The sequence below is a fragment of the Episyrphus balteatus genome, chromosome 3, assembly GCF_945859705.1.
Source record: "Episyrphus balteatus chromosome 3, idEpiBalt1.1, whole genome shotgun sequence".
Classification (NCBI taxonomy): domain Eukaryota; kingdom Metazoa; phylum Arthropoda; class Insecta; order Diptera; family Syrphidae; genus Episyrphus; species Episyrphus balteatus.
In genome coordinates, this window is record NC_079136.1 from 123,325,813 (window position 1) to 123,352,437 (window position 26,625).

The 26,625-nt window shown below is 28.7% G+C and overlaps 1 protein-coding gene across 5 annotated transcripts in view; it reads left to right on the forward strand.

Moving 5' to 3' along the window:
• Positions 1–25,979, forward strand: part of LOC129913924 (junctophilin-1) — a 37,545-nt gene extending 11,566 nt beyond the window's left edge. For all 5 annotated transcript variants that reach the window (XM_055992914.1, XM_055992917.1, XM_055992915.1 and 2 more), the window contains exons 3-9: positions 5,223–5,437; positions 11,340–11,608; positions 11,661–11,794; positions 11,855–11,995; positions 12,063–13,869; positions 19,263–19,463; positions 24,147–25,979. In XM_055992914.1, coding sequence (XP_055848889.1) covers positions 5,223–5,437; positions 11,340–11,608; positions 11,661–11,794; positions 11,855–11,995; positions 12,063–13,869; positions 19,263–19,463; positions 24,147–24,233 — 2,854 coding nt within the window. In that variant the 3' untranslated portion in view covers positions 24,234–25,979. The remainder of the gene's footprint in view (positions 1–5,222; positions 5,438–11,339; positions 11,609–11,660; positions 11,795–11,854; positions 11,996–12,062; positions 13,870–19,262; positions 19,464–24,146) is intronic.
• Positions 25,980–26,625: the final 646 nt, after the last annotated feature.

Here is a 26,625-nt window from a genome sequence, read left to right on the forward strand (position 1 = left end):
GCTGATGCTGATTCTTTTTTATTGTTAGGAATTTGATTGAATTCAATATAATAAAATTTGAAATAATTTTTCTTTCCTTTCGGCATTAAACATATACACAAACAAAAAAAGCATCGAAAAAGTCATAAAAGATTTAATGGATTTTAAGAATGGCGCCTCGCCTTTATCGACGTTTGAAATCAAATAAATGCAAAAACAATTTTTATTTTCTAATTGAAATTTTTAAATTTTGAAGAAATATAATTGGTATATCTATTATTATTAAATAGAATTGAATTGAATTGTAAACATCTCCCGATATGAGGCTTAGAGTACTGGAATAGTAGGCTATTGAATAGGGATCGGGTCAAAATTCTGGCTTCAAAATTCTGCTTTTCAAAATTCTGCTTTTTTTCTATTCTGCTTTTCAAAATTCTGCTTTTTAAAATTCTGCTTTTCAAAATTCTGCCATTATACATATTATACTTGAACGAAAAAATTCTGCCAATTCCGTTTTTTTTTTATAGCATATGCGCTGACTAAAGAAAAATACACCTCATCAATGTAATTCAACATTGATACTCTCCTAAATTTTTTTGTTTAAGTGTCGCAAATATTTTTTAAAATGCATAGACTGACTTTCTTTCAATTAAAATCTATAACTTATTGGAACCGATGTTGTTTGATACAAGATATTCCTTTTCTTATTAAAATTTTTGAATATTCATCCTTATTTGACAAATTAAAAAAAATTAAATTATTTTCGGAAATGTTTGGTATTAAAAACCTTTTCTTAATATTTTCAAATTTATTCATTTATAAAACAAAAATTAATATGCATTCAAAGAATGAAAAATTATTATTTAGGCAAGTAATCAAATAAGCAGATAATTTTTCAGAAGATGATTTTACAGAATTTTGCAAAAAAATTAAAAAAGTGCGCGCTTTTTAACATTTTCCAAACCCTTTTTTAATTTTGTGCAGAATTTTGAAAAACAGAATTATGAAAATCAGAGTTTTGAAAAACAGAATTTTGAAAAGCAGAATTTTGAAAGCAGAATTTTGTAAAGCAGAATTTTGAAAGCAGTATTTTGACAAAAGAATTTTGACCGCGGCAGAATTTTGACCCGAACCCTATTGAATACACTGAAATTTTAGGGAAAATAAAGAACAACTCTATTAAATTTACCTACGGTTTTTTTATTACCGACTTTATAAGTTTTCATAAAACATTAATTAAAATCACTAAATCCCCTAACACATTTCCGACAAAAATGCGTTCACACTGCGTATTGGTAATTTTTAATATTTTTGACATAACTTCAAAATCAAGTCAAGATTTTCAATTAAATAAATAGCTTAGGAAATTCATTTAAATAAAAAGACATGGATTTTGAAATTTTTCTTCTACTCGATTTAAGCATTTTTGGATCGATTAGTGTAATCGGTGCTTTTGTACTTCTTTAAGATTTTGTGTTTCAAAAAAGTGTAAATTGTCGAACTACAACAACTTGGGCCACTTCATTTCTTCTTTCTAATAAACTTTAAACTTTTCTCCCACAACTAATACATATCGTCGGTCTCATAAGAAAACCTTGTAACTCCCAAAATCAAAATTTTACAGGAGAGACGAAAGAGTAAAGAAACAACAGAGTAGTTGGGAGAAAAGTGCTGTGCAAAATTTGAATTTAAGTTTATTTAGAGTTTTTGGAATGACTTGAAATTTTCTGGGTTGCTCTGCTGACATATATTTTCTAAAAAATGGCATTCAAAAGTCATTTTCGAAAAAAAGGGGGAGTTACGAAGTTTTCCTACGAGACCGAGGATATGCAAATTTCTGCATTGAAATAAGAAACAATATCTCCGGAAAAGATTATTTATTCATGATATTACCTATGTATTTTCGAAAAAAAAAAAACTATTTTCTTAAAAATGACTCGCGATAGGTAACAAAGTTTGTAAAATAGGAAAATACCCGTGAAACTTATTTTTCGCGATAAAGATGAGGGTGAAAAAAAAACACTTAAATGGTGAAATGTCTTTCCTAAATTCTTCACATACTTTACGGTTTTATTTTTTTGTCAAAAATAGATTAAATTTGATATAAGAAAGTTTGGTAATATTTTTACGAGGGTCTATTCAAAACAGACTATGTATATAGACTATGTATAATGGAAAAGTAAAAAATGTGGCTTTCATAATGATGTCTGTGTGTCATTTTTAAACTTTTCACAGCTTAAACATATTTTCTCCAAATTTGGTACAGATTATTTTTATATAATTTTGTTGTTTTTTTTTTTTATCTCGCTTGATACATGTATACCTATGTCCCATATACAATTTTAGGGTTATTACTTTGTGATTATTTGTTGTTGATTGTGATTAAACTTCGAATAAATGTAATGTATGTGTTTGCAATTCAATCTCCAACCTTGGAAGTGCTATATTTCATGTGCTTTTGACCTTGAAAGCTTCAGTTGCACATAAATTATTCTAAATTTTCTAGTCTTATACTGATGTCTGAAGACTTTTCCCATTTGAGAGGTAAAAAAGTTCAAAAACTGAAAAATGTCCAAAAATTCTGGTGTTTTTCATGCACGTAATATGTACCACATGTCTTTCGAAACTGCAAACTTGGATTAACACTATTTTGGTATCTGTGCTAATTAAACCAAAAAAATGGATGCAGAAAAAATTTTTAAGACCTTTCCTATTTGAAGGTTTTTTCATAAATATTATGAAAAAAAAAAAAAACAACAATACAATACAATATTTGAAAAAAAAAACAGATATTTAAAACTAGCTACAAATTTATTTCAGTGTAATCAATGCCATTAACTTACTTCTTAAAACAAATCTTTTTTACTACTATTTTGAGTATAAATTTGAAATAAACTATTTTGTACTAACTAACTCATTTGAAAGCTTCATTATAAATCAAAGTTGATTGTGTAATGATGATTCAGATCTTGTAGATTCCCAACTTTATGATTTTGACCCATTAATAAATATTTTTTTTTAATACAAAAAAAGGTTACGTATACACCACAGTGACCATTTAAGTTTCAATATTATAATAAATTCCAATTGCTGATAAAATGTTACTAACAAGTTAACGTTAGTTGATATATAATATGATTGATCATTTTTAAACATTGCAATGGGAAATCCAAACATCTCAGAGTGTAAATAAATACATGCAGATTTGTCACTGAAACACCACGAATAAAAAAATGAATAGTAGGTAAAAAAATGGACAAAGTCCGATGAAATGGTTTCGATTGTTTTCTCTAATGAGGTGAACACACATATTGGAAGAAACGTATCAATGAGTTCAGCTGTCAATTTTTTTTTCTCGAGTTAACACTTAAAGTCATTTATTCATTTGAAAGATCCACGTGCGCTTTAAGGAAATATATGCGTATCGTTAAAATAAATGGCACAGAAAACTTTTTTGCAAGCAAAAAGAAACAAAATAGTACCTACATGAAAAAGTCATGAAAATTAGGATCTGAATTTTTATCATTGTAATTAAAGAATTCAATGCTAGACGATTTCGTTGCTATCTGAAAATTTAGAAAACTCGAAGTTCGGGAGGTACTTACTGGTTATTTTCTTTAAACAATCGAATTTAAGGAATTTGTTGTTCTTGAAGCGATTTTTTCGCTTTTTTTTTCCCATCACTACCGTTTTTCACCGCGAATTAATAAAAAGAATAGGACATACGACCGCAGTTGTAAAAAAATCATTTGAAATAAAAAAAAAAAATATTTATTGCAACTGAAAAAAACTTGCATTAAAAAAAAAATATTTATTGCAACGCAAACAAATTTGCATACAAAAAAAATTTTATTGCAAATATAAAAAAAAAAATTTAATATTCGTCAAATTTCTTACAATTTTGACCATTTTTATATATGTACATAAGGTTCAATATTATAGTTGATATAGCTAATGTATATTCAAATAGCCAAAATTTTAAGAAATTCGACAAATATTAAAAACAATATTTAATGCACACGTTTTACACTAATGTTTTTTTTTCAAAGCAGAAAATTTTGTATTTGCCACAACATTTTTTTATGCAAAATATTTTAATTTAACAATAAAGATTTTATTTTCAATGCAAATATATTTCAGTTGCAATAAAATGCAAAGTTTTTTAATTTACAATTAATAATGTATTTTTACTTGCTCTATAGGGCAAGTATTGGTTTCGTGTAGAAAAAAAAATTTGAGGTTTTAATCAAAACCAACATTACGATGATGGAGAAGATCAAAAAAGTGGTTTTCGTCATGCCGTCCGTCGCGTCGGTCTGTGCGTCTGTGCGTCCGTGCGTCTGTGCGTCTGTGCGTCCATCTGTACATCGAGCTAGGGCCTAAACGGATTAATGGATTTACTTAAAACTTGGTACAGATGCTTTTTTGGTTATTCCCTAGGACTGTTTTTTTTATTTTTTTCATATCTCCTTTTTAACGCATATCTCCCATATAACGTTTTCGAGGTATTGCAACTTCCTCGAAAACGGCTCTAACGATTTTGATTAAATTTGGTATACGTAATAGACTTATTGATTCTCACAAAACTGCGTTTTTCTCAAAAAATGCGGAGAACGGAAATATGGCGTTGCCATTTTTCAAAAATTGACATGTTTTTTAAGTTCATATATTTCATCAAAGCATAAGTCAATTTTATTCAAAATTTACAGACATCATAGGTATTGAAGTGTAAAATGTAAAAAAAAAAATAAAAAAAAAAGTTTTTCAAAAAAAAATTGAATTTTTTTAACTTTCGATTTTTTTTTTGTTTTTATTTTTTTTTTCTCCACAAAATCTTAAATTTCCAATAGATATTTAAAATAAAGATACTTTGAACTTCTGATCAAGTTGATATGGTTAGAAAGTAAAAAAATGGACAGTTTTTAAGATATGGGGTTTTTTCCGATGACTATCTCAAACCTTTTATAAGGGATAGTAACTGAAGTCAGGAGCTTCACTCTTGCATGACTTGAATATCTCTATAATACTAAAGAAACAAAAAAATTTTTTTTTTGTAATGTTAGTTTACAAGGTAAAAAAAGTTTACAAGGTACAAAACGGTTATCCAAAAATATTTTCCTATTGCACAGTCCATTGAATATCAACTCTCAACTCATGTTCAATTTGAATTTTGTTCCTCTTAATAAATTTTAATATTAATTCTTCATTTCTTGTTTGTTTGTTTTTTTTTTTTTGTGAAACAGTGGATCTCATTACGAAGGCCAATGGCAAAATGGAAGACGTCACGGCCTAGGAGTCGAGCAACGAGGTCGCCTAATATATCGTGGTGAATGGTCAAAAGATGGACACAAGGGTCGCTATGGCGTGCGACAAAGCACAATTTCCACAGCCAAATATGAAGGAACATGGAATGTTGGATTCCAGGATGGTTATGGTTGCGAAACTTATGCCGATGGTGGTAAGTGCAAAGTGTTTGTGTGTAAAATAAACCATTTCCGCACAAAAAACAACATTAAAAATACATAATTTCAATAATAATAATAATTTATTCAAAAAAAAAAAAAAAACCAGATAAGCTACGAGAGTTGTATAGTATTATAAATCTCTTTTTTGCTATATAGAATTCGAATACGTTAGTTTTATAAGTATGTTTGTTTTCATTTCCTATACTATTTAAGTTTTTGACTTATTTTTTTTTTTTTGTTCGTGTATATAAAATCACTTTCTTTTTGGCCCGTGTTCAGTATTTGAATGGGGACCAGTGGTAAATTTTCAAAAAAAAAAATATGACGTCATTCGTTTATTTATGAATAGTGCCATACTCTTATAAAAACCAAAAAAAAAAAAGGAAGAAGCTTTCTAAAAGTGAACTAATTTGTACTTGGGGGTGTAAATGTTTTATTTTAATTTTATTTTGTTTTATATATTTTGTTGTTGTTGTTTTGATGGTAATTTTTTTTTCTTCTGCTGCTGCTTCTACAAGCATTAACAAGTGGAAGAAAAAGTATAGTTTTGTAGATTTGTCACAATGCTTTTTGAAAATATACTTATAATTTGCCATTGAATGAAAAGTTTTTTTTTTTTTTTTCACTACCTACCTAGGTGTTGTATCTTTTCATCCTATAGATACACCAAAAAGTATATAAATGAGTATTGAAATGAATCTTACAACAATAGGCTACTACTATAGACTTTTTTTTGCATACTATACAACAAGATGATGATGATGATGATGAACTATAAAAGAGAAGCCCGTGTATTTAAATTTGGAATGCCACATCGCACCGATAATCCGTCAAGCCATCGAGCAATTGTTTTGTAGCTAAAAATATCAGCGACACATTTTTGTTTAATTGCAATTCAGAGTTTTGCTGTTTTTCGCAGCATAAAATAATACACTATGCGGTGCGGTAGTGTGTGTGATATAAGCAAAAAAAAGCTATAAATTAACTTTTGTGTAATTTTTTCTTATTTTATTTACTCTTTGTATCGGTCGGTCCGGTCGTGTCGTGTAGTAGCACAGAACCCCATGTCTTTTTACAAGAAGGTACTACAAGCAAGCAAAAAATTCACTATTCTTTTTTTTATAACAAAATTTTTTTTTTTGATCTTTTTGTTTGTCATTGGTAGCACGAAAAATAAGTTCATTCCCTTGATATTTGTCAATAAATTAAAAGTTTTTTCCTTAGGTACTTCTGACTTTCTCCCAACCAACTAGGTACTTAGTTTAGTTTCAATAATTATTTCTTACCAGATACATTTTTGATACATTTTTTTCCCTTTCTTTGGAAAACAGACACAATAATTTTTAATTTTTAACACAATTCTCCAAATTCTCCACGATTTCTCCAATATGATAAATATTTTTTCGACAATTTTCTCATAATTTGGATTTTTATGGTTTTCTAGAAAAATGTTCACTTCTTCCTTAAAACATTTTCAGGCTTCTAATTTGAATGTTCTTATCTTTTTGCCATTAGTCGGGTTCAGGAGACATAAGGGAAGGCTCTGGGAATGGAAATTTATGTAGTTCGATGAGTGAATCTTCTTGACCAATTTTTCATAATTTTTCAACAAAGCAATAAAATTCCTAAAATTTTACCAACTTTTTAGTCCCTAAGGTTTCTAAACATGCCCACTTCAAGAGCGCATGTTGTTTGTAGACACACTGTTATCTTATTTGGCAGTAAACATATGAATTCGGTAGTGTAATCAGCATAAACCCACAAATTAAGCAAATATTGTCATAACAGTTTAATCTTTGTTGCGATGATATTCTTAAAGTGAACGTTACAAAATGCAATGCAAGGAAGGAATACTTAACTAATTTTATCTTTAACTGACATCCAAGGAGGTTCTCAATTCAACTGTATTTTTGAAGTTATACTTCGTATGGGAGGGTGAGTATGAAAATTTACTTTTTGACAAGAATGTCAAAGGGATTATGACGCGATCACCCTGGGTAGCAGGGCTGTCGTTTCACCTTTAGAGTAGGCAGTACTTTAGTATTTAAAAATGCAGTACGCCGCAGTACGGCAAACATAAAACACACAACACGTTGCAAGTTACATGTTTCATGTGGCAAAATGCATGTGGCAAGTTGTATGTGGCAAGTTGCATGTGGCAAGTTGCATGTGGCAAGTTGTATGTGGCAAGTTGCGTGTGGCAAGTTGTATGTGGCAAGTTGCATGTGGCAAGTTGCATGTGGCAAGTTGTATGTGGCAAGCTGCGTGTGGCAAGTTGCATGTGGCAAGCTGCATGTGGCAAGTTGCATGTGGTAATTTAAATGTGGCAAGTTGCCAGGGTTGCAAAAAGCTCACATTTCAGCTCAGTTCAAATTTGAGCTAGCCCCCAACTTCCAATGCCTATATCTCGGAATTTTGAAAAAAATGAAAAAAAAAATTTTTTGATGCCAAAATGTAGAGGGGACTCTAACCTACATTTGGGTACAACTCTCATCCCTGTAGGTCCACGCGTTCTCAAACCGGGAGAACTTAAAAGTAAAAAAAAATAGGCACGATACTGATAAAATAGGCATGATGTGGCGGTTTAATATGGAAGGACATTTTTTAAAAATCTGATAATGTGCAAAGCGTAGGCCCATGACACAAGCTATCATTTAGCATCACTCCCAAAAATTGCTCTCAAGAGGTTTAGCTTCCAGGAGCGTTCAAAGATTCGGGGATTTTTCGAAAAAAAATTTTACTTCAACTTTCAAAGGCGATTTTCTCGGAATTTAAAAAAAAAATCGAAAAACCGGATTATACCACTATCGGGTAGCTGAGAATATAAGCTTTGATATGGCACCACTCCCCTGTCTCTAGATCAAAGCGTTCGAACGCCTATATCTCGGAATTTTGAAGAAAATGAAAAAAAAATTTTTGATGCCAAAAGGTAGCGGGGACTCTAACCTACATTTGGGTACAACTCCCATCCCTGTAGGTCCACGCTTTCTCAAACCGGGAGAACTTTAAAGTAAAAAAAAAATAGGCACGATTCTGATAAAATAGGCATGATGTGGCGGTTTAACATGGAAGGCGATTTTTTAAAAATCTGATAATGTGCAAAGCGTAGGCCCATGACACAAGCTATCATTTAGCATCACTCCCAAAAATTGCTCTCAAGCGGTTTAGCTTCCAGGAGCGTTCAAAGATTCGGGGATTTTTCGAAAAAAAAATTTACCCCAACTTTCAAACGCAATTTTCTCGGAATTTTGAAAAAAGTCGAAAAACCGGATTGTACCGGAATTTTTTTTTATGATAAAAAAAGAAATATTTTACTAAAAAAATAGAAATATATTTACTATTAAAAAAACCAAGAAAAAAGATCACGAAAAATTATCTGTTTTATTTATAAAAATATCCATGTGTTAAAATAATTCCATTAATAACTAGAACCAACCATCTTAAGCTATTGTGTTTTATAAAAGTTTAAAATATCTTATATCATATTTCATTATACTTTCCAAATAAAAATCAATGTATCCTCTCACCCATCACAGCTCAGCTCAGCTCACTTTACCTTAGCTCACCCAACAGCTCAGCTCAACCATCAGCTCAGCTCAACCATCAGCTCAGCTCACTTTATTTACTTTCGTTAACCATATACCGTACGTTCTGTTCACTTGAAAAAAATGTAAAAAAACTAAGTGTGGATTAATTACTTCATAATAGAAATTAAAAATATCAAATGAAATTCATTTACATATACTGAATGAGAAGTATAACTTCAGTCGCGTGTACATGTGTACACACACTCTTTTTTTTTTTTTTTTTGTATGTTTGTTACCTCAGAACTTTGGGTCGGGTTAACAAATTTTGATTGTTCTTTTTGTTTTTGAAAACTGATGTGGTCCAGTTCTGATTATGGCAACCATGAACAACGTGTTATTTGATTTTCGATCCATAGAAGTTTTGATAAAAATGATTATTTCATGTTTATAGATTATTATTTTTAACAAATAAAAAGTAAAAAAAATGAAGTTGACAGTCATGAACTCGCTGAAGATTTAAAAATCTGTCGGTCATGATGTCTTTGACTTTTTTTTTATCATTCTCCTCGGAGCACAGTGGTGCATTTGGTGGTTAATGTGGCGTCAAAAATAATTTGCACGGCCATTTCTTGACGAAAAGTCCTGAAATTTAGGACACTGAAGCATATTAGAAATACGAAAAATCTTACAGCTTTTATTTATTAAAAATGGTGGTTCCAAAATGGCGGACCGAATAAGCTTTTATAGAATTTTCTTTTTCAAAACTGCATAGAAGCTATAAATTTAGCTTCTTAGATTTAGTTTTAATTTATTGTTAGTATTCAATGAAAAAATAAAAAAAATTTATGATCAAGGACCAAAAGTTATCATATTTTCTCAATAAAATATTTATGTAAGTTAATCTTTCAAAAATTGTCGGGAACATTTATTTTGAGTTGATTTAACAAGAAGAAAACTTGACTTTATTGAAAAAAATATTGAAAAAAAAACAAGTTAATTTTTTGTACATAATTAGTTTTTTCACAAAATTCTGAGTTTGATGACCCTTTTTTTTTCAAGAACACCTCTTATTACTTGATTTCAATTTTACAGATAGGAATAAATTACTGGTAAATATTTTTTACATTTGAAGTCGATTTGTGAGAAAATATTTTCTATTGCCTAAACGATTTAATCCTTCACTCCTATATAATTTTTATCTGCAAAAAATCTAAATAATATTTTGACATAATTTATTTTATGAAATTAAAAAAAAATTTGAAATAATTTTTGTTGGAAAAAATGTTTAAAATTTTTTTTTAGCTTAAAAAAAAAACGTCATTACCGGCAATTTTTAACCCATAGAGGTAACCGAAGTTTAAGAATAGAAATCATCAAAATTGGATCTGTAATTTGCTTTAGTTACTCGTACCGATAAATCAAAAAGCTAATGATGACAATGGATTTCTCATATCCAAAATAGGGGGAAACAGTCAATAACGCACATGTCTTAATTTTTTTTTTTTTTTGAAAAAACTTGCGGTGTTATTAATTCGACAAGAGTATGTGTACATTAGGGTGTGTCAAAATGCTAAAGTATGGAATTTTCAAATGTAATAGCTTTTAAAAGTTGCATTGCTTATCAAAATTAAATCCTGCGTTTACAATTTTCATTTAAATTAATATCTTTGGCTCGCTCAAAATATAGGAAGAAATCGAAGAAATTTGGATTTTTAGAGATTTTTGAAATATATGTTTGGATACAAAAATAAATATATTAAATATTTTTCACTCCAAGAAAACACTTTTAAGCTTATATTTGTTGGAATTGAACACTTACATAGCTGCGAAAAATAAGCAATTGAAAAAAAAAATCATTTTTTCATATAAAATCGTATTTTTCTTAACAACTTCAACCGATTTGAGCAAGCCAAAGACGAAAGATATTGTAATTTTTTTTACATATTATGAAACCTTAGACCCTAATAAAACTTTTGACAACTATTACATTGCAAAATTAGATTACTTTTTTTCGGCCATACAAAAGTGACACACCCTAGTGTACATTTCAAATTTTTCTGTAGTTCTGATAATTTTAAACATGCTTTGGATCAATCTTTTGCCTTTCGTTTGCTATTTGCATAGTAAGTTATCGTTCCCACATACTTTTCCCACTTGACAAATAAGCTACTCATATTTCTTATCTGTTTGTTTTAATTTATACAACGTACCTATACTTTCCTTTTATTTCTGCTTAAGAGCAATAATTTTAAGTATTAAGTAGGTACACTTAAAACCATTGATTCATTATATTCTTAGCACTATTTTTATTACCATATTACAAATTAAAAAATCTCACGCAATTCTAATTTTTTTTTACACATTCCAGGAACATATCAAGGACAATGGCAAGAAGGCAAACGTCATGGCTATGGCATACGCACATCGGCACCCTTTGGCATGGCATCACATTATCGACCAAAAAATATTCACGCTTCCATGAGCTCTCTACGAAGCAACGAAAATGCTGACCCCGGTGGCAAAGGAAACAATAAATCTGAAGAAATTCGTGGTGGTTTTGTGTTAACTTCAAAGTCTGATAAACTTCCAGCAAGGCGTAATAGTCTGACGGAAAAATCAAAAAAGGGATTTCTTTCGGTATAAATTTTAAGATATATTAAAGCTCTAAGACCTCACACTAATTTCATAGGGTCTGAGAAGGAAACAAAGAAGTACAGGGGACCTCGAAAAACGTGGTACCTTAGCTTCAGGAAGCATTCGATCAACAATGTCAACTGCTTCTTGGCTCAGTACTGGTTCCGAACAATCAAATTTAACAGCAAAGTTAAGTTTTTATTAGATCTTTCAATGTTCCGTCGATAAATGTTTAATATTTTCTTTTAGATCTGCTCATACTGAATCAAATGCCAGTTTCACAATTGAAGAAGAACAATTGGATCCAACAGTTGTCGAAACTTACATGGGAGAATGGAGTAAAGACAAGCGTAGCGGTTATGGTGTTGCTGAACGAACTGATGGTTTGAAGTAAATTTTCGCAACAAATATTTGAAATTTCGATCCTCATTTTTAAAACTTCTTAAAATTCTTACAGATACGAGGGAGAATGGTATAATAACAAGAAAAACGGTTATGGTGTAACAACATTTCGCGACGGTACTGTCGAAGAAGGCAAATACAAAAATAACATCTTGATAACCAGCCAAAAGAAGAAACATTTATTTGTGGCAAGATCGCGCAAATTCAGAGAGCGAATTACCGCATCGGTTAGTTCGGCACAGAGGGCGCTAAAAATGGCTCTACAACGATCCGATATTGCGATATCAAGAACTGCCACAGCATCAGCCAAAGCCCAAAATGCTGATATTGCTGCAGAACAAGCACGCATTGATTGCGAACAAGCAGTTGCAATGGCGCGTGAATTCGCCCCAGATTTTAAGCCAACTGTTTTGGAACGATTTGAGAAATTACGATTCCGCGAACGATATAAATTAATGTCTAGCGATATGATTGAGCCAAATCGACCTTCGGGCTCATCGAATAATCCTCAATTAATGGGAAATCAAGCAAATGAAGCAGCTCGAAGTGTGGCAAATACCGCTTCGCAGCAGCCGCAGCAACAAATTCCCAATAAACAACCTATGTCAGCATTTCAACAACCACAACAATCACAGCAGCAAAATAAACAACAACAACAACAACAGTCCACAACAAATGGCCGTCGGCCATCACAGCAGCAGCAATCGGATGACTGTCCTATTCCCAGTTCCATGTATTCACAACAAATGCCCGTTTCGCCGCAAACCGATTTATCGGCCTTGGTAAGTCAGCAACACAACCGTGGACCGGGCGGACTTCATCCGATGCATGTGGGTGGTGGCCTTCCCAATCAGTCGCATAGCAATCCACAAATGAATCCTGCATATCAATTCCAACAACAACAGCCGCCTGGTAGTAATTTGAGTAACTCAGCAAATTTCGCCGCAAATGAACAAATAAATAATTTGCAACAGCAACAAATGTTGCAACTACAACTGCAACAACAACATCAGCAACAGCAACAACTGTACAACCAACAGCAACAACAACAGTCTCAACTAGCTCAGCAACAGCAGAAACAACAGCAACAACAGTTTGAAATGCAACACCAACAACAACAACAAATGAGCTCCCAACAACAATCAAATATGCAACAACAGCAGCAACAACAACAGCAAATGCAACAACAACAACAGTATCGGCAAGATAATTTAAACAGTACGCAAGCAGCTGGCGGAAGCGGTTCCATGATTAGAAGAAATGGCAGCAGTAGACCGCCAATGCTTGGCCAAACCAATCAGCAATCCTCCATCGACCACTTCGATCACTATAAACGACCTCCGAGTCGCGATTCATCAGTTGACCGATATGCCAGGGCCGCAAGTCGAATGAGTGGTGGCTATGGATCTCGACAGGCGTCTGTCGATCGACAAACAAGCAATGCGGCTCCAGGTACATCGACACCAACTGAAACAACGACAATGGGTAACGAAACTGCTAGACCAAGAGCTGGTTCAGTATTTCGCGGTGCTACCCCTGGTCCACGATCAGCGACACCAACTGGCAACACTGGCAATGGAACAGTGCCAACGGGATCGGGGCGATTATCCCTAACTGGGACACCGAGCATGCAAAGACGTTCCACTCCAATAAAAGAGCCACAATTTTCGACGCCTAATCAACCATTCGAAGACGTTTTACTTCGTCAACGTACTTTAGGACAAGATATCATTCCCTCACCCTCGCAACCAAAACGAACTGAAAGTTTGTATGTACCTCCGAAGCCGGCAACACCAATTGGCGGTGGCGGAGGTGGTGGTAAAGCAGCTGGTGGCGCCAGCGGTGGAAATAAGAAACTTAAGGTATGTATAAAAATATTTAATTCAAAATATTGTTTAATTTGAATGAAAATGAAAAATAATTTTGGCAAACGAAAAAGTAGCGAAATTAACAATTGCATAACTCGTTCAAGTAGATCAGGTTTTAGAAAAATGTCCCTTTCTTACTTCAAAAAGTGACATTTATAACAATTTTGGCCATTTTCTCCAAAATAAACGAACTGAGCTATTATTACAATTTATTTACTTGCGTTTGTTTTATCACACTGCTAAGAACCCTTAGGCGTAACTGGAGAAAATGGCATCACTTTTTTGTGGATGCACCTATGGTTCATCGATTTATTAGACGATATCACGTCGAAAAAAAAAAAAAAATATTTCGATTGCACATAATTCAGCAACCAGACTTGCAAGAAACTTTTGGTTTTCAGTTATGAATAGAGCCTAAAGAGACCTTTCTTTAGATGTATCATTCGATGGATTTGGGGAACATTTTTGAAAATGCATTATTTTTAGGCAAGGGGTTAACCTTGATTTTTTTTTTCGAAAATCTTAAAAAAATAGATTTGTTATTTTTTCACCTTAATGGATAGGTTTTAATATTGTGAACTCATATCTGTATACCAAAATTTGTTCCGAGACCTTGATCCGAAAATATGTGCTTTCGAATGTAAGAAAAAAAAAAAAAAAAAATATTTCCATTGCAAATAATTCAGCAACCAGGCGTGCAAGAAACTTTTGGTTTTCAGTTATGAATAAAACTTAAAGAAGCCCTTCTCTTGATATATCACTTTAGGATTTATAGGAAATTTTTGAAAATGCCTTTTTTGTAGGCAAGAACCTGGATTTTTGTTTCCGAAAATCTTCAAAAAAAAAAATTTGTAATTTTTTTACCTAAATGTTTAGGCCTGTTCATTGTGAACTCATATCTGTAATTCAAAACTTTTTTCGAGACCTTGCTCCGAAAATATCTGTTAGAAATGTCCTTTTGTCCTTTTCACCGATTTTTTTTTTTTTTTCAAAAAAATGTTTTTTTTTTTCAAATTATTCATTTCATCATAAAAAATTACTATTAACCAGGCAACAGAACTTACTTATGACATACCGAATATAGCTAAAAAAACACGAATGAAAATAACGTTTCTCTATGAAAATTATGTTATTAATAGTAGAGTAACTAAAGCAAATTATTAGGGAATCCGGCCGAACAGCTCTGATTTTGACGATTTTTTTTTCAAACGTAGGTAATTAAAAATACTTTAAAGTCTATAGATTAAAAATTGCCGGTGTTGCCGTATTGTTTTTTTTTTTAAATTAAAGTTAATTTTTTTTTTAACAAAACCATTTTTTTTGCTTAAATTTCATAAAACAAATGATAGCAAAAGATTCTCTAGGTAATTTAAGGAAAATATATAAAAAGCAGTAAGGGACAATCTTCCATCGTTTAAGCGATAAATGCAATTTTCTAACATTCTGACCTCAAAAAAAATATTTTGAAAACAACGGCAACACCTACAATATTTTAAAATACATTTTCAAAAAGCCAGAAGCTCATTCTTATCTCTTAAATTTAAATCCACTAAATTTAATCAAGACTTTTTGAAAAAATGGTCCTCAAACTCAGAATTAAAAAAAAAAATGTTATTAGAAAAATTTAAAATGACTTTTTTCCAAACTTTTTCTAATAAAACATGAATTTATTTAAAAAAAATTTTTGGCCATAAATATTATCAGTTGAAATTCGAAGCAAAAAAGGTAAAATATATCACACTTTTGAAAAAAAAAAAATGAAAAATTACTTCAATTTCAATGGTTTTTTTTTTATTAAAACTGAATTTTTGCATTGAAATAATTAATTTTCTCAAAGACTGTGGTAAATAGGAACTTTAAATTTTTGCTATTTAACTTTCAACAGTAAGGGTTATTAAATGAATAAAAAATAATTTTATGTTTAGATGTTGAACTTTAAAAAAAAAATAAGTTACATTTTTTTTCAAAACTTTTATTAAAAAAAGTTCTTCGAAAATGATATACTTTTTAATTTTTTCATAAACCGTAATACATATTGACATTTCCTTTTATAATTTGAAATCATAATAAATGCGGCCAACAAAATTTGAAAATAAATGCATTTTATATTACGACCAAGTTTAAAAAACGACATGTTAAAATTTTTTCAATAATTTTTTTTTTCAAAAATCTGAGTTCAATTACCATTCTTTCAAAAGCCGTTCATTCAATTAACTTAATTTTAATTTTACATATATGACTAAGCTTCTAGCTTTTAAAAAATGTATATTTGAATATTGTAGGTGTTGCCGTTGTGTTCAAATATTTTTTTTTGTGTTTTAAGTCAATTAATAAGAAAATTGCATCTATCGCTTGAACTATGGAAGATTGTCCCTCACTCCCATTTATTTTTTTTCCTTGAATTTTCTAGACAATCTTTAAGCATCAATTAATTTATGAAATTTAAGAAAAATTTTTGAAAAAAATTTGTTTTTGTTCACAAAAATCTTCAATTAAATTTAAAAAATCAAAACGGCAACACCGGCAATTTTTAATCTATAGACTTTAAAGTATTTTTAATTACCGACGTTTGAAAAAAAAGATCATCAAAATCTAAGCTGTTCGACCGGGTTCCCTAATATTGGCAATTTTTGAGCTTTAGTTACTCCACTATAAAACAAAATTTATTGTACAGAAAATAAAAAATTAAAATTGTTAGGCTCGTTTTTTTAATAGGTAGTTTAAATAAAAAAAATTAAAAAAAAGTTAATTGAAACCTTATGATTGTTTTTTTCTCTATTTTAATATGAACTTTCATAAAACTCAAATTTTTGGGTAAATATGAATTGCTAACTCTTCATTTACAACAGAAATAGTATACGTTATAGCCAGGGTTGTAAAAATATTAAATAAAAGAAAAAAATTCATTTGAAATAAAAAAAAAATATTTATTGCACATATCAAAAAATTGTTTAAAAAAAAATTATTGCAGCTGGAAAATATTTATTGCAAATAAAAAAAAAATTGCAATAAAAAAAAAATACTGAAAATAAATATATTTTGCATTTAAGAAATTGTATTGCAAATATTGAACCAAAAAAATCAAAATTGTAAGAAATTCGATGAATATTAAAAAAAAATATATAGGTAATGCACACATTTTTACATTGAATTTTTTTTTTCAATGCAGAAAATTTCTTATTTGCAATAATTTTTTTAATGCAAGATATTTTTTTATTTTCAATGCAAATATTTTCAGTTTCTTTTTTTAATCCAATTTTTTTTTTCTTTTAATGCAACTTTTTCAGTTGCAATAAATAAGAACGCAAAACGAAATTGTTAAGACTTTTAAACAATAATAAGTTTTGAGTTTTATACTAAATAATCCTAGTCTTTTGTTAATTGTTTGGCTTATTTCCATTCATAAATCCTCATTCATTCAAAGGTAAAAAAAAAAAATAATTCAAACAAGAATTTTGTTATTTACCTGAAATTTTGCTTTTTAGTTTAGAAGCGAGACTTTTCTTTTGATTTAATTTTTTAATGAGTGAATTAAAATAAAATTAAAAAAACAAAACAGAACAGAACAAAGACTGGAAGTAAACAATGGGTACGTATTTCCATCCCGTATGAAAAATTAATTATCCTCCTTATGGCTCATTCAAATTCAATTACATACATTCATAAGGAGAGATGTCCTTGTCCACATAAAAAAACAAAAATACTACACTCTTTTAGCCAAGGCCAAGAGGCCTTCATACAAATTAATCAATCTGATCTAAGCTTTCTAAACAGTTAATGCCCCTTTCATATTTCTATTACCATTATAACCCTTTAGTTCATAGAAAGATCGTATAAATACGATAAAAGCTAATTTCTTCCATTAAGACAATTTTGTCACAGTCTCAAGATCTGTTTACTCATCAATATCATCAAAATCAATACAAAATCTTTTTTAAATTATCTCCCTCTCTCTTTCTCTCTCTATTTTTTCCTCTTTTAATCTCAATATTGTGTCGTATGGATGAATCCTAAAGCTTTTCCGACGACAGGCTAAAAATAAATTCTTGAGGGTTGTATCAATAAGAATACCCAAGTAAATTACATTCACCCATCTTGTCGTTATAGCTTATAGCCTAGCGTAAACATTTTATTTTTTATTGTTTGTGTGTCAAAGAAATATACAAATGAATACAAAATTGTATTTTTTTGAGTTCTCTCACTTCACTCTCACAAAACTGTATTATTTCTCTATTTTTATGCGTGTTTTTGTATAGACCAAGACAAAACCGACCGGACCTATGCGGTTGTCACCAAAAAAAAAAAAAAAAATTCCTCCACTCTTGGTCAGAAGACAAAAAGACCGAAAACAAAAAATACTAAAACTTAAGATAACCCTCTCTAAAATGAGCTGTTTCGACAAATTGGCTCTTCAGTCTTATTCGACGACGCAGCCTGGTATACGCTCAATCAAAATATTGCAAATTTTCTACTTTCTATTTTATTTTTTTTTGTTGTTGTTTTTGCAATTTTTCGAAAATTTTCTTTTCTTTTTATTTTTATTTTGTATTTTTCAAAAATAAAAAAAAAAGTTCCTAAATACACAATTTTTTTTTTTTTTTTTTTGTGATTTATTTTTAAACATTTTAAACCAAAAACTGAATAAAATATTCAAGTTGGGTTACTTTAATAATTTTTGTCGTTATCTCTCGCCAAGACAAGTTATATAAATTATGCAATATTCCAAATAAAAACATTACACAAATTTTTTGTTGTTCCTCTTTTAATTTACAAAAAAAAAAAAATTAAAACGTTTTTTTTAGATTTTTCAAAATATACATATTTTCCAAAAACACTTGAAATTTTTAATTGAAAATAAAATCGTGTGTCTTGAGCAGCTAGATTGGAATTAAAAATATACACAAAATGGAAATAAATATTTTTGTGTTTTGTGTGTGAATATGTTTAGCTCGTCGTCGTCGTGGGTGCTTAATGTGAAATTTGTGAAAAAATATTTAATATACATGAAAACGGCAGTTTTTTAAAATATTTCTTTGATCACTTCAAAAAGATCTCTCTCTCTCTTAGTTTTACTCTTAAAAAAAAAAAAAAAAATTGAAAAAAAAACTTAAAATTATGGAGTGGTATCCAGAGGAAGATGAAGAAGACTTGATGTTTTCACCAGCTCTTTTAGCAAGAAGGGCATCTGAGAGTTGGATTGTAGACCCGCCAGTTGAGGTTAATATTCTATAATTTTTTTTTTTTAATGTTAGGATTAATTTATTTAAACATTTTTTTTTTGAGGCAAATAATATTTTCATTAAAAATAAAAACACTTAAAAAACAGTGACCTATTTTTTTCACCAACAAAATATTATAAATTTGTTTTTATAATTTTTTTAATATAGAGCGTCCCAATAAATGTGACATTGCAAAGGAAAAAATCATTGCCAGATTTTCAAGAACTGCCACGCGCCACAGAGGCAATGAGCCGCGAAGAAGTATCGGCATTAGGTTCAGCTAGACGGGAAGCTGTCCGAAGGCAAATTGAAATGAATGAAAGGCTTAAAGCGAATCCCTTTTTGTATTTGGTCAGTCCGCAAGTTAAGGTAAGTTTTCCATTTTTTTTTTTTTTTTTTTAATAAATTTGATTCAATTTATTCTATCATTGTGTGTGTTCCCCCAAACGGTTTTATTAAGGTTGTTTTAAGACATAGCAACATTTTTTTTTTTCTTAATATCACATTTAGCTGAATGTTACCCAACTAATAATAATAATTAATAGGTTTTTAACGTTTTTCCTACAGAACTTAAGAACAATATTCTCAAATTCATATTGACCCCGAGCAAAATCAAATTCATAAGCCAAAGTTTTTTTTTTACTATGAGATACAAAAAATGTGAAGGAGTTTAAAGTACATTACATAGGTACCCACAATTTTAGTTTATTGACTTCTTAAAGACTCTGAAGAATCGGGTCTGCACTTGCTGTGATATGCAAGCCATAAGATCAGTAATATTTTAGTGTCTTCTTAATGATTTTAAAAAAATGTGAGAGTAAAAAATAATCACCTCAACATTTTGAAAAATAAACGAATTTCAGGAACTTTGCAGCACTCTATCCTCTCAGTACCATTTTGTAGGAGTTTAGGCAATGAACATCGTAATTGTGATCATTTTCTTTATTATATTCAAAAAAAAAAAAAAAAAAAATATATCAGTCTCTACAACTTAATCGATAACATAGTATCGAAATTTCATTATAACGAGTTTTCATAAAAAAAAACGCTAAGCTGAAGCAAATTACACTAAGGCCCAATTTATTCACTCTCCATTATATTTAAAGGCTCCATTAAAAATTTGAAAACTGTCAAATCGCATACAAATTTTAAAATTTCCCTTTTTTTAATGGCGGGTTTAAATATAATGGAGTGTGAATAAATTGGTCCTAAGTTTTTAAAACACTTTACCCGACAGGCAACTTTATAAATTATTGTTATTTAATTTAAATTTTAACCCTTTATGTGTCAAGAACGTATATTTTAAAATTAATAACATGTAGGTACTCGCCTTGAATAATTATGAAACACGTATTTAAAAAAAAAAATCAATAATTTAATTTTTTTTTGTTATTTGACTTTTTTGAGAAAAAATAAAATTGCAGTTTTATTGCCACTGCTTTAAATATTACGTATACAAAGTTTAATCAAAATCGTTAGAGCCGTTTTCGAGAAATTCGTAATATCGTATTTTTTTGTATGGGAGGTATACGTTCTAAACGAGATATAAAAAAAAAAAAACAAAAAAAAAAACAACTTTCAGAATTCCATAAAAATCATCTGTACCAAATTTGAAGAAGAATCATCCACCCGTTTAGGCTGTGGAAATGTGTACAGATGGACGCACAGACGGAATTGCGGGACCCACTTTTTCGGAATTCTCCATCATCGTAATGTTGGTTTTGATTAAAACCTCAATTTTTTTTTTCGACACGAAACCAATACTTGCCCTATAGAGCAAGTACACTTTTACACACTTTCCAAAAGTCCAAAAAGAAGTTAAGAGAGAAAAAATATATTTTCTGAATTTCTTACTTTTGTAGGCATGGGTACATATTTTCAAGAAAACCAAACAATCAAAATAAACTGTCAATAAAATACTTGTAACGCAATTTCTGTGAAATATTTTGTAGTATTTCGTTAAAATAATATTTGAAAATTAAGTTATTAAAGACAAACGAAATTTACAGGCTTCGTATGTTTTTTTGTTGGATCTTTTTGGGTTTGTAACAAAAATGTCAAATGGGTTAAAGTTAAGAAAACTAAATAGCTAATTATTGCTGTTAGTGGAGTAACTAAAGCTCAAAAATTGGCAATATTAGGGAACCCGGCCGAACAGCTTAGATTTTGATGATCTTTTTTTTCAAACGTCGGTAATTAAAAATACTTTAAAGTCTATAGATTAAAGATTGCCGGTGTTGCCGTTTTGATTTTTTAAATTTAATTGAAGATTTTTGTGAACAAAAACAAATTTTGTTCAAAAATTTTTCTTAAATTTCATAAATTAATTGATGCCAAAAGATTGTCTAAGAAATTCAAGGAAAAAAAATATATGAGAGTGAGGGACAATCTTCCATAGTTCAAGCGATAGATGCAATTTTCTTATTAATTGACTTCAAACACAAAAAAAAATATTTGAACACAACGGCAACACCTACAATATTCAAATATACATTTTTTAAAAGCTAGAAGCTTAGTCATATATGTAAAATTAAAATTAAGTTCATTGAATGAACGGCTTTTGAAAGAATGGTAATTGAACTCAGATTTTTGAAAAAAAAAAAAAAATTATTGAACAAATTTTAACATGTCGTTTTTTAAACTTGGTCGTAATATAAAATGCATTTATTTTCAAATTTTGTTGGCCGCATTTATTATGATTTCAAATTATAAAAGGAAATGTCAATATGTATTACGGTTTATGAAAAAAATCAAAAAGTATTTCATTTTCGAAGTTTTGAAAAAAAATGTAACTTATTTTTTTTTTTTAAGTTCAACATCTAAACATAAAATTATTTTTTATTCATTTAATAACCCTTACTGTTGAAAGTTAAATAGCAAAAATTTAAAGTTCCTATTTACCACAGTCTTTGAGAAAATTAATTATTTCAATGCAAAAATTCAGTTTTAATAAAAAAAAAACCATTGAAATTGAAGTAATTTTTCATTTTTTTTTTTCAAAAGTGTGATATATTTTACCTTTTTTGCTTCGAAATTCAACTGATAATATTTATGGCCAAACATTTTTTTTAAATAAATTCATATTTTATTAGAAAAAGTTTGGAAAAAAGTCATTTTAAATTTTTCTAATAACATTTTTTTTTTTTAATTCTGAGTTTGAGGACCATTTTTTCAAAAAGTCTTGATTAAATTTAGTGGATTTAAATTTAAGAGATAAGAATGAGCTTCTGGCTTTTTAAAAATGTATTTTAAAATATTGTAGGTTTTGCCGTTGTTTTCAAAATATTTTTTTTGTGTTTGAGGTCAGAATGTTAGAAAATTACATTTATCGCTTAAACGATGGAAGATTGTCCCTTACTGCCTTTTATATATTTTCCTTAAATTACCTAGAGAATTTTTTGCTATTATTTGTTTTATGAAATTTAAAGCAAAAAAAATGGTTTTGTTAAAAAAAATTTAATTTGAATTTTAAAAAAACAATACGGCAACACCGGCAATTTTTAAAATATAGACTTTAAAGTATTTTTAATTACCTACGTTTGAAAAAAAAAATCGTCAAAATCAGAGCTGTTCGGCCGGGTTCTATAATAATTTGCTTTAGTTACTCTACTACTATCCTCTCAGTAAATAAAGAGTAGGTATCAAATTATTGAAATAAAGTTTTCCAAATGTTGAGGTGCAAAATTTTTTGCTTTCAACTTTTTTTCCTATCAACGATAAATAAATTGGTTTGAAAAATTGAGGAAAGGAATGAGGAAGAAATGTGGGGAGGGGTAACATGCGAATTTGAAGTGACTTAAGGCCGAGATTCCAAAATAAGTGTGTTGCTTATTTTTTGTAAGGATGCACAGAAATTTTTTTTTGCAGATAAAAAATAATATTTTCTGCCTTATTGTAAAAATGTCAAGAGACTCAATTTTACCTTCATAACGACTAATGTGTTTATTTCTCATAAAACCCAAAAAATCTGTCTGCAACATTTTGGAGAAGATCCAAAGTGCATGAAATCAAATAAACCATTATTAGATTTAAAGAGTAAATTACAAAATGCTAAGGACTCTTCTAGTAGTTCTCAGCCAAAAAAGTCAGTTAAGTTTACAAAAATTTGACTTTATTTTACCCTACTAACAATTTTGCTTCTATAATGCTTTACAGAAGCAACAATTGCATCTGTAAAGCTTTATAGAACCAAAATTGTTTGTCGTGTAGCTCAGTAGAAAATAAAGTATTCTGGTTTGTTACTGTGATTTTCACACCTTATCATGTGACATCATTTAAAAGATTAGACATTGATAATTAAAAAGAAATAAATTATATTTATAGACAGCCATATAAAATTTATTTTGACTTTTTTTAGTTTTCTCTAGAAAAATATATTACTCATACACCATGGTGACCAACGAAAAAACTCGTTTAATCCTTGATTTTCAAGTTTTTTTTTTTTTAATGTTCAGACTAAAATACATTACTTTCATAAGAGAACTGCACCATTAATAGAATAAGTTAAAAATTTTATAGTATTTGTTTATATGTATTTTGCGCTATTTTTCATTTTTCAAATGTGCAAACAAATCCTCTCATGATGATAAAATAAAAAATCATTTGTTTTTAGTGTTCAACGAGCATAATGTCATTGCTTTTTTTTTATTCCAAATATTTTTTTTTGGAAAGAGCTACTATCAAATTACAGTACCACCTTTTTTTCATCACTGTTAAGGTATTCTGGAGCAGTGCATTATTTTCAAATTTTATATTCAAATCCAAAAAAATTTCTAAATCAGCCAATTATTGACATGAAAAGACATAAACTTATCATAAAATAGTAAAGAGTTACTTAAAAGTTATAGCGTCTAGGTTGCGTTCTTCATTTTAGTGGAGAAGAAGGCAAATGAAGTTTTTATGTCAGCGTAAAAAATGACTTAGGATAGATACACCCGAAATTCTCTTTAAGAGTAATTTATTTTATCATTTATCATTTACCATTTAAATTTTTTTTTTATTTTAGTAAAAATTAACATTTTCATTAATTTTTTGTTTATTTTTTTTTTTCAGGATTGGTTCTCACGTCAGCAGTTGGTGATTTTGGTGCTTTTTGCAAACATTGCATTGGGAATAATGTTCTTTAAGATGTTAACATAGCATCAATTGGAAACTTCATCTTGGCTTTGTAAATCATTAGTATTGGTTAGTACCAATACAAACAGAATAAATACATACTCAGCAGATAAATATTTTTAAAATAATTTAAACAAAAAAATAAATTAAAAAAAAAGAGAATCTTCTTTACTTTCAAATTTGAAAAAAAAATAAATAAAAACAACAATTTGTGAATGAAAACTAAAAACATTCAATTTTATCATAACCCTTAAACTAAAAATAAAACAAACAAAAAATTAAGGGTTAAATTATATAATATTTGTAGATTTTAATGGACGCTATAGATAAATAAATAAAAAATAAACAAAATGGCAATGTAAGAAAAAAGTATTTTATAAATCGACAAAATAAAATTAAAAAAAAAACACAGATAAAAATATCGGAGGATTTCTATATAAGGACTTTGAAAGTCAAATTTTAAAACTCATTGGCTTTTTGTGTTTCAAACTATATTTGAAACTAGTACTTTTTTTTAACAAAATAATTTCAACTATAATTAACGAATAGTAAAATATAATAAAACAAAAACAAAAAAAAGAATAAAAAAACCAAACTTTTATTATCTTAACGAATTTTATACTATTTAGAAAAATTTAGAAAAAAAAAGAAAACAAAATAAATAAAAAAAACTTAAAAATAGGAACGCAAAAAAAAATATATACTTTTTAGAAGATGAAAAAAACAAAAAAACTAATGTGCTCATAAAAGAAATTAAAAAAAAAAAATTGGGACCTTATTATGGTTTTATAAGGAAGTACTGTGGGACCGGAAAATGCAATATACCTTTATGTTATTTCTTATAAACATTATGTGCCATCAATATATATAGAAAATTTAAGGAAATGTTCAATTAAAAACACCCAATTGAATGGGATACGCATTTCCTTTAATTTTTCATTTTCATTTTTCAGTTTTTATTTATTTGTTCATAATTTTAATTTATTGTTATATCATCGTTATTATATACCTTTAAGCAAATAAAAACAAATCATTTTAAATAAATAATACAAAAAAAAAAAAAACAAATGGAAATTATGATTTATTCGATGTGGTAAGTGTTTATTCATTTTGAAAAAAAAAATTAGTGAAAAATAAAAAAAATAACTGAAAAACGATGTGTGATAATTTTTTTTTTTCTGTTCGACTATTCTGAAACTAACAATTTTCTTTTTATTTATTTATTATTTTTTTTTTTTAGTTTTAAATTTTTTTATTATTTTTCATTCATTTTTCATTCAAAGGCAAAATAGCATTTAAAAAGTGCATACAGTTAAATATTTTATTTTCAGCGCAAATTTTGTTGGTTCCATATAAATATTTTTTCGTTCATCAGCAGGTCAATTTATTTAACAACATTCATTTAATTAATAAGCAAAAATAAAAATAAAAAAAAAACAAAATATTTGGTTCCTCGTTGTTTAAATAATATCTAAATATATTGCATTAAAATTTAAATTAAATAAAAAAAAACTATAAACACAAAAAAAAAATTATATTTTCTCTAAACATGTAGTTAAGTTTAAGATAGTTAGTTAGGCCAACCATTTCTTTACAAAAATTACAGTTAATAATGTTTAAACAACAAAAAACAAAAACAACAACAAAAAACACATAAAAAAAATCAACACTGACTAAAAAAAAAAAAATTCTTCCACGACAATATAATAATTAAAAATAAATAATTTCTTATATATACATGATTATTATCAATCTTTTTGAAAAAAATAATAAGAATCAAAGATATGAAACTGTATTTATTACTCTCCAGCTCAATTAAAATACACACAGTATAGAATATGTTGTTAATTTATTTAGATAAAAAAAAGATGTTAATTTTTTTTTCTTTCTTTTTTTTTTTTTTTTTTTTAATTTTAATTTTACACTTCCTTATGGATCACAAAATTTATTCCCTTGTTGATAATATTTATTATATTTGTTGAAGAAAATATCCGAAATAAATTTCTTTTGTTGAATAATATAATTCAAATTGATTGTTTGTTTTCATACAACTCCTTCTACTGCTGCAAAAATAAAAAAAGGTAATTAGAAAAATTGAAAATATGTACAAAAAACTAAAGTCTACAGGAAGACTTTAATATTTGTTGTAAGTTTTTGCTAAAACGGAAACGCCATATTTTTTGAGAAAAACTCAAAACGCCGTTATATTTAATTTAATCAAAATCTTTAATTTTTCAATTAACTGTTTAAAATTATTTTTGATGGAAGGGTGTTTTTTTTTCAGACACTATAGGGAATGTATATTAGGGTGCTTTTTTTTTGGCGACCACCCACGCGATTCAGTTTTGGGAATGTAGGAAATTGAATGCTCTACAACTTTGCCATACAAAATTCTGCTGTCGAATTTGTCAATTCA